This window comes from Panthera pardus, unplaced genomic scaffold, assembly GCF_024362965.1.
Source record: "Panthera pardus isolate Hobbes unplaced genomic scaffold, ASM2436296v1 HiC_scaffold_17, whole genome shotgun sequence".
Lineage (NCBI taxonomy): Eukaryota > Metazoa > Chordata > Mammalia > Carnivora > Felidae > Panthera > Panthera pardus.
The window spans coordinates 32,454,996-32,468,940 of record NW_026526732.1 but is presented as its reverse complement, the minus strand read 5'-3'; the positions used below and the strand labels follow the sequence as shown (position 1 = coordinate 32,468,940).

The 13,945-nt window shown below is 36.2% G+C and overlaps 1 protein-coding gene across 1 annotated transcript in view; it reads right to left on the bottom strand.

Annotated features, from left to right (window-relative positions):
- Positions 1 to 13,945, bottom strand: part of MOXD1 (monooxygenase DBH like 1) — a 96,703-nt gene that overhangs the window by 60,208 nt on the left and 22,550 nt on the right. Inside the window, exons 2-4 of the mRNA XM_019420570.2 lie at positions 13,407 to 13,553; positions 11,659 to 11,826; positions 11,439 to 11,522 (exon numbers count right to left, since the gene is read on the bottom strand). Coding sequence (XP_019276115.2) covers positions 11,439 to 11,522; positions 11,659 to 11,826; positions 13,407 to 13,553 — 399 coding nt within the window. The remainder of the gene's footprint in view (positions 1 to 11,438; positions 11,523 to 11,658; positions 11,827 to 13,406; positions 13,554 to 13,945) is intronic.

Below are 13,945 nucleotides of genomic sequence, written 5' to 3'. Positions count from 1 at the left end.
ATGTGCATGTCTTCTCCCCATCTAAACTGGGAGGTCCTTGGGGTGAAAGACCATGTCTTATATTGCCTTCTATCTGACAAAAGACATAGTACGGGGGCACCTGTGTGGTTCAGTCAGTTAAGCCTCCAACTCTTGTTTTCGGCTAAGGTCATGATCTCACGATCCATGGGATCGAGCCCAGCACCCAGCTCCGGGCTGACAGCACACAGCATTCTTGGGTTCTCTCTCTCCCTCTCTCACTGTCCCTCTTCCGCTCACTCTCTCTCAAAATAAATAAATAAACATTAAAAAAAAAAAAAGACTTAGCTGAGGCAACATATCATCTGGTAAATGTTTCTTTAAAAAAAAAAAAAAAAAAAGACAGTACTGAGTGCTGTCCAAAGCAGGCACTCATTAGACACTCTGATTCTTCTTTGCAATTGGGAGGGTAGTGCAAAGGGATGTCTCCAGCTGATTATGATACATAATATATTAAATACACTGATTTCTGAAACATACCACAGAAGGCCTCTCCTATATTCTCAGGACTTCCTCATGCCAAGCTAAAGCCTGAGAGGCACTAGGCAGCATTTACATAATCATTAACAGTTATTTACATGGTCTTGCCCTTACTTAATATTTAAAGTCCCACATAGACCAATTCTGTGAGATTTCAGCGATAAACAGATCGCTCTTTATTGGTAATGGAATGCATTTAGAGTCAGCAAGGTCGCCTTCAGTATACAGTTTCTAAAATGAAGCCATTACATTATAAACATTAATGTATAGAGTTTACTTCGATGTATATATTTCACTAGGTCATAAATCTTCTCCCTTCATAGAAGAAAGTATCCCTTATATCTGAATTAGTTCATGTTGAAATTTTATAATGAAAGTCAGCTGTGGTTCCAGGAAACAGCTGGTGTTTTTGCCTCTCTGCTTCCATGAAGAAATATGCAATGCATCAAGGAATGACTTATCTCATAAACTGCCTAAATTTTTTTCATATGCAGACAGCTAGCAGTGTATTTTGATAGGAGATGTTCGGTGTGAGTTCAGTTTTTACAATATTTGTTGAATAAAACAGCATATTACTATAAAAATGAGTATTGATGCTACTTAACATGAAGAACCTTTTACTAGGTGCTAGAAAATATAACCTAAAAACAGTCTTTCCCAATCTGCTGGGAAGTTTTAATAAACGTAAAACAATGATTCTCGCTCAAGGAGCTTGTATCAAGATCACTTGGGGACCTTTCCAAAGGACAGCAACCACCACCAACCAACATAAGGGGCTCCATCCCTAAAGATTCTATCAAGATGATTCATCCCAGGTAATGAATCAAGAAAAGTACACTGATTCAAGGAAGCAAGATTCAACCATAATGTTTTTGATACGTGAGAGTAAATTTTTCTTTATAAAACAGATACATTATTAAGCTTTTTGTATAATCTAAAGTTTTAAATTTTTTAAAAATTTTTTAATGTTTGTTTTTGAGAGGGAGGGGGGGAGGGAGGGAGGGGGACACAGAATCCGAATTAGGCTCCAGGCTCTGAGCTGTCAGCACAGAGCCCAACAGGGTTTGAACCCACAGGCTGTTATACACTCAACCGACTAAGTCACCCAGGCGCCCCTAATCTAAATTTTTGATATAGAAATACATTCATTTGGGAGCGCCTGGGTGGCTCAGTCGGTTAAGTGCCCAACTTTGGCTCAGGTCATGGTCTCGTGCTCCAAGAGTTCGAGCCCTGCATTGGGCCTCTCTGCCCCTCTCCTGCTCACACTCTGTCTTTCTCTCTCTCAAAAATAAATAAACATTTAAAAAAAATTAAAAAAAAAACACATTCATTTTAAATGCTCCAAGAGAAGCTTGATATTAAAGAACACATCTATGCAGTCCTTTATAACTTGATTAGGATTATGTAAAACTAACCTTTGATTTATGAGTTTTATAAACTCGAATAGTAGATATCTCATTTATTTAAAGTGAGATCCTACCACATACATAACCTTTTCCTGCTAATTACTAGAAGTCCCCTTCATAAAAACCATAAGAAAAGTCATTGTTGCAATCAAAAAGGAAATGATGGACGTCATCCTGTTTTGGTAAGTATATAATTTTTTACATTGAAAACAGACACCAACATAAAATTGGCATATTATATCCTGTGGGAACACACACACAAATTATCATTTCCTTCACGACTTTTTAGGACAACCTTTTATCACAGTTTATCTTATAAATTTTACACATATATCAAATTTATAGATTTGTTTTATAAATTTCTGGTTCTCTTAATTCCAATATTTGACGAAAGTCATAGAATTTAAGAGCGAACGAGACTACTTAGAACAACCTCTCAGTTACACAGATCTACAGTCTTTGAACTGTTATCAATCTCAATGAGTCTCTGGAAGCGCTGTGGTGTGGCCACATTAACTTTCAGCTGAGCGAGGGCTACTGTAGGATGAGAACCGTGCTCTCAGCTGGTTCATAGGCCACACTGAGATGCCAGCACTCCTAGCTCTTTCTCCAACAATGGAGCTCTTCTTGTTTTTAGGGTACTTTTCTCTGGGTATTTTGCCACAAATTTAACTTCCAAATTAAAATGTTAGTACTTCGGGGCACCTGGGGGCTTAGTTGGTTGAGCATCTGACTCTCGATTTTGGCTCGGGTTATGATCTCATGGTTCGTGAGACTGAACCCCAAATCGGGCTCTGCACTGACAGTGTGGAGCCTACTTGGGATTCTCTCTCTCCCTTGCTCTCTGCCCTTCCACTGCTCTCTCTCTCTCTCTCTCTCTATTTTAAAGTTTAAAATAAACTTTAAAAAATAAATAAAATGTCAATATTTCTTTCCACAAGTCCCTTTTTATAGACAGTTACTGTGAAAGGGGATAAAATAGGTCATTACCATTATTTTTACTTAACTCCAAAAAGGACTGTACCTGCTCAAACAGGAGGCTATGGTCTTCTTCTCAATGATCCTTATGCTACAAGATGTGTCCCATAAGATTAGCAGGCCACTCTTTTCAGTGAAATTATTTCCAGTTCCTATCTCCCTAACATCATCTGTGAGATTTAACACTGTGCGCCTTTTTATAGCATGTGCATAATCTTTCACCTAATCATCTTAACTCGTCTTATTTAAATAACTTCCTAAATCACAAATGACATTTTATATGTGGCATTTCCTGTTAAGGAGCATTTCCAAACCCCACGTGTGAAAAGAGCAGAGTTCTGTGTGCTCAAAATGCTGTCGAAGTAGGTCTAAATCAATTCCCAGGATCTTTGAACTGGTATCTCTGGCAGGTTCTGATGGGATTATTCACATAGCCCTCGGCCTATGCACCAATTCTGTAAGGATTCAAAAGCAGCCTTGGCTCTGAGAAAGTGACTCAAAGGCCCTGTGGCCGGATATAAGCTACCCGACATCTCTCACCCAAATTATTTGTCACTGCAACATATACCAGCTAGAAGGCTTGGACTAGTAGAATTGCATGGAGAAAGGTCCACTACTTTTGCTCAGAAGATCTGTGCTCAGTCTTCGCTCTGTGTCACAGAATTTGTGAATAGGGTTAAGCAAGTTACTTATGCAAGCTATGCCTCAGTGGGTTCATCTGGAAAGTGGTGGTAATTCAACTTGCCTTGTGGGAGGCTGTGAAAATCTAACAAGAGAAGCTATTTAAAGTAGTAAGAAACAGATAAACATATTACCTGCATATCTCCCTGCATTTAAGTAAAAGTCATTCCTATCTTAATATTCCCATACTTCTTCTGAAACCTACTTTGCCATCAACACCTAGAATCCAACATAAATATCTTAGTATGAAGTTAGTGCTTTTGATAAAAATGCTGCTCATAAATGATTTACCAACTTTTATGGCCAATCATTATCAATAAATGTGCTAATGCTTTTCAATTTCGTCATCCAATGTTTTAGACTACTTTAAAAAGATGTCCTAGACTGAGATTAGAGTTGGGCAATAGAAGAGTAACAAAGAAAAATATCTCTTTCTGTCTGTCTGTTGAAATGGTATTATTTAAGACCAACTTAAGGAAGGCTAATGGGTGACCTAAGAATGTGAAAGAATATTTCCCAGAGGATAGTCACCAGCTGGCTTTTATCCTTACTCAGACAAGAACAGGAGGAAATTAGGTTAAATTTCATTTGGGTTAGAATAATGAGAGCAAGCTATGAAATCTAATTCCCAGGGAATCTTTCCTTCAAAATAAAATAAAAACTGACTTCCTACTGTGGTTTCAGTGCAGCCCTGATAAGTATGAGAAAATACTGGATGAAGTTTGAGTCGTCTGTCTCTATAATCCCCATCAAGAGAAAAAAACGAAAAATTACAAGCCCTTTACGCAACAGGTGTTTTCACTGGTACTCATTACATCTTCACTGGAAATCATTTTTCCTGCTTTACGAGTAAAGCTATAAACTCTGAGAGTTGAGTTTGCCCAAGGTCATCAAGCTAATGAAAAGCAGAGTTGGAATACAATCCCTACCTATCTCCAGAGCCCATACTACGTGCTATATCAACTGGTCAGCCTTGCTCGCCTTGGCACTCTTAGGTCCTATCCTTATTTAAAATTTACATTCTGTCCAAGATTCCGATTTAGACTTGGATTTAGATTTAGATTTAGATTTGGATTTGGATTTGGATTTAGATTTGGATTTGGATTTGGAGTTTGGATTTATTTCTCTTTCTTTCTTCCTTTCCTTTCTTTACTTTTTCTTCCCTTCCCTTTTTTTCTTTCTTCCTTGTCCTCTTTCTTTCTCTTTCTTTCTTTCCTTCTTTCTTCCCTTTCTTTATTTCTTTGTTTCTTTCTTTCTTTCTTCCTTTTTTTTCTTTCTTTCCTTACTTATCTATTTACGTATTTATTTACTTATTTATTTGTTTACTTAGATTTACTTCATTTAGATTATTTTCCAAGATTTAGAGGTATCTGAAATCCAATGTAAATTGGAAATATAGCCGGTATTTATGAGCTACCTAATATATGCCAAACATATAAGAACTCTATGGATATTATTTCATTTGATAATGGCAGTTACCATTTGAGACAAGTACTATTATTATCCCCTTTACAGATGGAAATCTAGGCTTCCAAATACATGCTAGAAGAGCCCAGGTCCAAGGGATTAAAGAAAGGGGCTTTTAAACCTCAAGGGAAATCGTGGCGTCCTAAGCATTTTTACCCAGGTACGCCTAGGGATAGTAAGAAGCAAGCGTATCAGGAATTCAGACCACAGGGCATCCAAACCCCAGCACATATTTCACTTTTAGTTTTAGCAAGTCATAGATATTTAGAAGTAAAAAGAGCCATTTGGAAACATCGGGTCCAATCCCTTTATCTTACAGACAAGGAATCTGAGGACCAGGGTGAGGTTAAGTACTTTCTCTAGGGTCAGAAAGCTAATTAGTGACAGAGTTAGCAATAAATCACTTCCATGAAAAAGCATGCTTTCAAAGTGAATTCAATTACCTTGTACTCTCAAGTGGCTATTAAGAACACCCAAGTAGTTAGACAATCTCCAATGTTTCTGTGAAGTAGATGTAACTCAAGAAGATCGAGAAAGAACTTTGCAACACTGAACATTCTAAGTCAGCAAGCGTTAAAAATGTGCTAATTTGAATCAACTTATCATTGACAGGAGCAGTGCTCTATTCACTTTTTTTTTTTTTTTTTCTGTACAAAGTTATAATTTCAGCCACAGTAAATGGCCAAGTATTCTTCATCTCTTGGACAAAAGATACATGTAAACTTTCAGATCCACTGATACATGTATATATATTACATATAATATATATAATTATGTTAATAATTACAAACTCTAGATGACAAATTCCCAAAGAAAAGGATGATTCTTATGATTTTACAGCATAATTTTTCTACAAGATAAAGAATTATCCATTTTGTCAATGGGTGACAGAATCCACAGGTGCCAGTAGTAATGCATTGGTATTAAGAATTTAATAACCAAATATAGTGCTGCCATGTACTTAAAACGAATGGAAAGTACTTTCACAAAAAGCATACTTTGAAAGTTAATTTCTTTCAACATACTAAATAGATCTAGCTAAATATCCAAGATTTGCCTTTGTGAAATATGGTTGAATTGGTAAATAAATAAATAAATAAAAGGGAACATTGGTAAGCCAAAAACGTTCCAAAGAATTGTAATGTAAATGAGTGAAAATACAACTATTTGGTTAATAGTCAATAGCAAACACCTGTTAGTCTGCCACCTAATAGAGGGAAACTGAAGGTGAAGGCATGAAAAAAAAATGAGAACTAAAGCATAGAGTCTGTGGAAATGCATCCTGATGAGAAACCAATTCTATCAGGGAAGAAAAAAATCACATCAATGAAAATATATTTTGAAATATTATTTCAGGGAGAAAATGGAAGACGATATACTGACAAAGAGGAGATCATTCTAATAGTCAAATCATGTAGCTTGACAGTGAAAATTCTTACAATTTACTAAATTTAACCTGGAAATCTTACACATTTTCAGAAATAGAAGTCCTCTATCACACTTGACATTTCAGAATATGTTAATGCTAAAGTTTCCCATGTGATGGTGTTCTTATATTAAGAAGAAGAAAGAAGAGGAGGAGACGAGGAGGAAGAAGGAGGAGGAGGAGAGAGGAAGAGGAAGAAAGAAAAAGAGGAGAACAAGAAATAAACACAATAGGGAAACTGACCAGCAATGTTGATTTAACATAGTGCATAAACCCAAATGTTCATACTACGTGTCTAGGATAGGAAAATCAAAGTTTTGAAGGACTATTTCATGGCTATACAGTACTCTGGCTTCAAGAACATTTCATGGTCATTCAATATCAATTATCCTTAGATTTTCTTGTCCTAGGAAACATTCCCCCAAATTAAATCATTCAGATTTATGAGTGCCACCAAGGGAAAAAAACAGCAGCATCTAATATCAAGTCAAGAAAGATGTTCTGTTCAGTAGCAAGTGACAGCACAGTATCTCATTCTATTGGTGAATAGAATAGAATAGAATAGAATAGAATAGAATAGAATAGAATAGAATAGAATAATGATAGTGTTTTGTTTATCTCCACTTCACATTTCTACACAGGAGAAAGTTTTCACGGTGGCCTCCCTACATGAAGAGTGAGAATCTAGGTTTTATTTGGAATTCTGACTCTCTAGAAGGGATTGGCAGGCTTGGGATCCCTCAGCAACCCAGAAACCTAACAAGATGATCAATAGATGAGCAGTTGTGTTTATTGCTAGTGATCTACATAATTTTATTTAGTTACTTTATTTAAAACTATGTGCCAGGCATTGTTCTAATTACATATGTTAAACTCCTTTGATTCACTTAATAGTTGTAACAACCCTATTAGTTGAGAACTATTATGCCCATTTTCCAGGCGAGAAAACTGAGGCACAAGGAAGTAAATAATTCGTCTGAGGTCACACAACAAGTAAAGGTAATCCTCTCTTAAAACTCAGCAATGGTCAACCTTTCAGCATGATGCTCTTTGCTTTTCTGGGTCTCTTTACTAAACAGCAGTTTTCAATGAAAAGTCATTCAGACAACAACATTGAAAATAAATGGCCTGATAATAATAGTTGGGTTTGTTAACAGTTTTCTATGTGTCAGATATTGTGCTAAGTGGTAATACAATTTTATTAACTACTATTTAACCTTTAGTCTAAACAATTCCATAAGGAAGTTACCATGCAAATTTAAATGATAAAATTGACATGTGAGTGACAAATAACTCATCCATGGTTAAATGCCTGATGATGGAAAGCAAGGATCCAAATCTGGCCCATCAGAGTGCAGAACCCACCTATGCTACCATGAGGCTCACTGTCTCCCTATTAGAAAGGTGGGCCTTTAAGGCAAGATGGAGATGGGATGATGAGTCAGCTTGGATGTTTTTCTTGTCTAACCCTAACCCTAACATAATAGGCAGTCAGCAATTATTTATTAAATCAAATAAGATAGATCATGCTTAAACCGATGAGTTAGGAGTTTAGTTTATCTATGAGGAGAATTCTCTGACAATAAAAGCTACACACGCATACATACACACACACACACACGGGTGTGTTACACCAGTTGATAACCTCAGCTTCTGGCAGAGTATATCCAGTTGTCACCATCAGGTGATAATGATGTTACTATTGACTACAGAGAGCGGAAAGAATCACTTTCTCTAAAAAATTTTAAATTTAGGGTAAAGCTATGTATTTGGCAAAGCTTAAATAGGGTCATGTTTAAATATGGAGATATGGGCTGGACAGTGGGTCTCGAGAGTGAGAGACACAGAGGTGATCTCATATGAGGAGTGTGGTTTCGATATAAATTACCAAGAGCTTTCTTTTTCATAATCTCCATTTCTGTCTTCTAGTGTGGCATGCTGTCATCTGACAATACCAATATTTTGAAATCACAATTTTAAGCATTTTTCACAAAAACCAAAATACAAATCAATAAATGTGAATCCCAACTGAACTGAAACCCCAATAATTTTTATCATAATCCCATTATTCCTGTGGATGAAATTATTTGCCTTTATTAGTTTATAATTTTAGAAATTATTTACCTTATTATTTCATATTTTTGGTAGTAAATAATTTTTATCATTATATGATTAAAATTTAAATTAAGTGAATTAATATGTTTAAGTTTACTCATTCACATTAAATATATTCACACACAGCCACTGATATATTTCATTTATCTGCTTAGTTTTATAGTTATTACAACTACAAAATGTATGTTGGGCAGCACTATTAACATTTAATTGCAATTACACACTTTTCTTTGTTTGAAATGAGAGTGCAGACAACAAAATTGATTTCTCGCCATATTACTATTATCAATGTTCTTAAAACTTGCTGTGAACAACACATAATATAATACAATATAAAAGCAATGTTCTTTTTTCTGAGAAAGTACTTTTTGGTTTTTGTCTCAGAGAAGGACTGAGGCTTTTTGATACAGTGATTCGCTGGACATAAAATACAGAATAAAGACAGGCACCTAGCTGATGGCTCTTCAAAACAGGCGTCTTTGATTCTATGGAAAGAAGATATATTTGCCTTAAATTACCAGAAATCATCTCTGCTAAGGAAAAGAGAATGGGAATTATGTAATTTCTTAAGGTAAGTTTTAGATCTATGAATTCTACCCTAGAAATGAATTGACATTTTATTATAAACTGGCATGAGTTGCAAACGAAAACTGTTTTTTAAAAACTGTCTCAAAACGTACACAACCTGAATTTTTTTACAACATAGATATTTTGAATTTATTTTCCAAGTAGAGCTTCCTCTTCTCTCTTTTAAGATTTCATTTTGAAGTAATCTCTACATCCAACATGGGGCTCGAACTCACAACCCCAAGATCAAGAGTCACCACATGCTCCTCCGACTGGACCAGCCAGTCTATTTAGGCTCATTCTTTTTTGCAAAATGTTCCATAGTACTTGACGACCTTTAGGATATTTTAGGATTTAACAACAAGCTCAGGAATCTATTCTGTAAGTGGTATTCTTAAGTAATAATAGAATTTTAAATGCCAGCCACCAACCCTCTGCCCCTGAAGCAACCAAATTTTGTATAACCACCCCCTCCTCTCTGACTTGCAGCCTGTACCCCAAACCCCCTCTTGCTAGGAGTAAAGAATTTCCATCGTCCTACAGAACTCCAAACATTCAAATACATGCCCACATATCTGAGTATTACTCTAAAAGCATGTGCCGGGAAAGCTAGCTAAGAATTCTCAGATGGGATACCAGGTAAGTGTCCTACGTACAGAGTTAGAACATATACTGACCTCCCTTAAGAGCAAATACTTTTATTTCATTTGACTTAATTATTAGCATTAATAATAAGAAAAAAATGCATTAATGTCAGTAGTTAAGGGCTTTATATCCTATCCGTTAACATTTGCTGAAAAATGAATCCAGGACCCATTTTGTGAAACATGTGCTTTTATTTCTGAACCTGTAGTTTTACATTTGTCCCTTAAGCCGAGTTCCCATTAAATTTGCTGCGAATGACACACAGTATTATATGGCACATAGTCTATATAAATATAACATTCTCTTTTCTGAGAAAGGCTTTTCATTAGCATAAGGGAAGGCCTTAGGCACTGGTATTAAGGCACATGCAAGAAACAGCAAATAACATTGCACAGAGGTAAATGGCTTATCCAAAGTCTCATCGTTGGTAAATCTTCTGATTGCAAAAATATTCTACAAGTATTTAGGACTACTTAGTAATTCAAAAAACATTCCCTTCCCCTGCTCTTCTTGCCTCTGTAAGTAGTGATGAATCATATCCGTAAGCAAAAGGCAGCTCTGTGCCACTAGACAGATATATTAGAAACTAACAAATCTAAGTCGCTTTACAGAATGTACTCAGTGTTTCCAACTCTGCCAAGAGGTTTTGAGGTTAAGAGGGAAAGTGTTATGGTGACCACCCTCTGCAGACGAAGAAACCAGGGCATTACCCCAGAGCAACTTACCTGAGAGCACGCAGTGAGCTAAAGAGACGACCTGCGAGTCAAACCCATGCATTTCCCTCTCGATTCTAGAATCCACACGTTTTCTCCTTTCTCATATCCACACTGCTTTGTTACAGAGTCTGAGGACTGACAAAAAGCTGATGATGTCTGGCCTTCTGAACGTTTAGAGTATTTGTATGCATGATTTAATTCTATCTTATTCTTTCCTGTGTCAAGGACACTTCTCCTACCTTCTTACTATAGTTTCCTGGAGAGTATGGATTATACATTCAGCCTCTGTGTAACTACCAAGCAGTACCTAGCACAGAACCAAGGACATGGAATTCTTTGAAAATACCTGTTTCTCCACTAGCTAGATACAAAAGTTTGGGGAAGCTATTCCCGGTGGAGGTGGGAGGGAGTTAGGTGCCACAGGCGAATTCTGTAATTTTTAATTTTGTAGGAATCCACCAATTTTCCTATTTTCTTATTTTCAAAAAATCACTGTAAAAATAGTTTTTTTTTTTTTTTACAATATCCAATGTTTACAATGAAACAAGCCATTCTCAAACAATCTTGGTGGGAATGTAATGTTCCTGTATATAGTTTATCAATATGCAAATACATTATTTAAATTGCAAGTCCAGCAATTCCAACTGTACACAATGTTGCCTAGGAAATAGGCAGCACTATTCAAATGCATCCTTTAACTTTTACCTTAAAATGTAAAATTAGGAGCCAAAAGCCAAAATCCTAGCTACAATCCAAGATTTCCCTCTAAATTCAGTAACTCGTAAGACAGGGTGTGAGTCAGAGAAGCCAGTTACTTTGCTCTTGAAATAACTTTCATACAATTGAAAATCATTTCCATTTTTTAAATAATTTTCATTTTAACAACAATTTCCCCTCCATTTGTGCAAATTAAATTTGGCCTGTGAGTGAGTCACATACCTTTATTACATGATGCTTTTCCTGGAACACAGGAATTTTAAACATTTGGCACCAGTAGGTCGTACCTTTGTTTGGGATGGGGACCTGTCTTAATAAAAAGGGGAGGGGGACACAAAGTCACATTCTCTTGACACACTATTAAACACAAAAGTGTAAATAAAAACTCTTACACGCTTTCCATAAACCCACCCCTCCAGTCATAAAACCTGAAAAAACTTACGTCCTGATTAACAAGGTCAAAGTATGGTATGGCTGTAGACAACACGCTGGTTTTCTCAGGATTCAACAGCCGCAGACTCTTGGTGCCACGATTGGAGTCGTGGTACTTGGGGCCGGCTTCTCCCACATCTTCATGGTGGTAAGCCCAGATCACTCTCACTGTGCTCTCCTAGTGAGCAGACATGGGCACCATTATGTCTCATGAGAGCACTTCCCTTACCACTGAGCTGAGTTTAAGGAATTCTATTTAAAGCAGGATGCAGACGTGAAAAAAAAGAGAATAATGACATTGGGAGCTCTCAACATGGTCTCTAGCATTAATTGTGTCAATTTGATTCAATCATTAAGTGTCCAGATAGATGAGTTTCTTTTTGGAAGAAACGGTATCTCTTAGCACGCAAGATTATGGCTTCCAAGGCAGAATGAAAGGCAACTGACTCAGAGGTTATGCTTCCGTGCACATGGCGACGGTAAATCGTCGTCACGCCAGGTCTGCGCACCAGCAACTAGTAGTCGCCAAGCAAATATTCTTGTTAAGAAGCAAGGATTCTGGAAAACTAAAGTCACCTTCCAGGTTAGCACCTTTACATTCACTAAAGATTTTCCCCAGAACTGGCCCCGTCACATGTACGAATTGACAGAAAGTGCAAACACAGGAGGAATTTCTGATTCTGGGTTTATTATCCTAGAATCTAGCGTTAGTCATTTTATGAATCCTGGGAATTTCCAAGGGACTAGGGTATCCCAACAAGGGAAAGTACTGTCAGGTGAAATTGGTTTCCATTTAGCAAACAGGAGAGATTGCCCGAGGGGTGGTGGGCCAGGGGGAGGGCTTGGTGAGGTATGAAGAAATTGTTCAGTCCTCCCACAGAAAAAGGTGTCTTTGCCAGATCTCTGTAATAAGAACTTTAAAAATAAATAATAAAGCAAAAGCTATTTATTTTAAAAGCTATATTCTTTCTTAATAAGTCAAATGACTATAATTATTTTTCCAATTAAAGTATAATTGCACAGTATATTACATAAAAAGTGATCCACGTTTTTGCATGTGGTTTTCTTCTTCTTTTACTCTTTATGCTGAATGTTAATCAAAACTGGCTTCAGATTTTTACATTCCCATTTTTAAAGCTTTGATTTATCAAATAAAAAAGATAATTTGATTGATCTATACAAAATGAAACTGATCCAAGGAATTCATGGAAATTTCCAAAGTACCACATGAATTATATGCTGTCTAAATATTTAATTTACATATGCATAAAGATATTAATTTTTGAATGAAATCTGACAATAACAAATCTTGTGTCGGGAGGCAATTTTAATCAGTCTACTATTCATCTTGATTTTAGAAATTTACAAAAATAAATCACTCACAAATCAGATGAATTATACCCTAAAATTCAGTATCATAATTCCCTCTTGTGTAATACATTTTTTCCAACCTATATCTGTTGTATAGTCTCAAACTTTATGGAGAAAAAACTGGAAATCTTACAGATAAAATCATACCCACTTTAAATGGCCCTTCAAAATGTTAGATTCACACAAAAATTGCCTTTATTGAAATGCATAGTCTTAGATTTTCTGTGGCTTCTAAAAAAAGGATTCAAAGATATTCCAAAACAGACTGTGTGACTTTGTTTTCAAAGGTTATTTTTAAATATTTGTTCCTTTTATTCTATAAAGTCTTTCACCACTGTAAACAAACGTACAATTTATTCCTGTGGCATTCACTCATAGACTACTCACCGTTATACTCTTGTCATTTATGTCACATGTATGCAGTTCTCTGGTAAATTCAATTATTGTGTGTGTACTATTTTCCATGGCATATTCCAGGTGGTAATCTTGCTGAGCATCTTTTTTTAATTCTCTATTTGCATTTGTAAAATAATCCTGTGGAAAATATAAAAAATAAAAAATTAGGCTATCCCAAATTCAGAGTGGAAAAAATTTAGGTTAAGAATATTTAGGGGCACCTGGGTGGCTCAGTCAACTAAGCGTCCAACTCAATTTCGGCTCAGGTTATAATCTCAGAGTTCGTGGGTTCAAGCCCTGTGTTGGGCTCTGCACTAACAGTGTGTAGCCTGCTTAGGATTCTCCCTCTCCCTCTCTCTCTGCCTGTCCCCTGCTTGCATTCTCTCTCTCAAAATAAATAAATTTTAAAAACTTAAAAAAAATATTTGCAGAACCTGAAACAATTGATTCTGGATTTGCTCACTACAAAATACGGTATCTATAGCCATTTTTAAAGTCCTGGGAATTTTTAAGGAACTGGAGTATCCCAA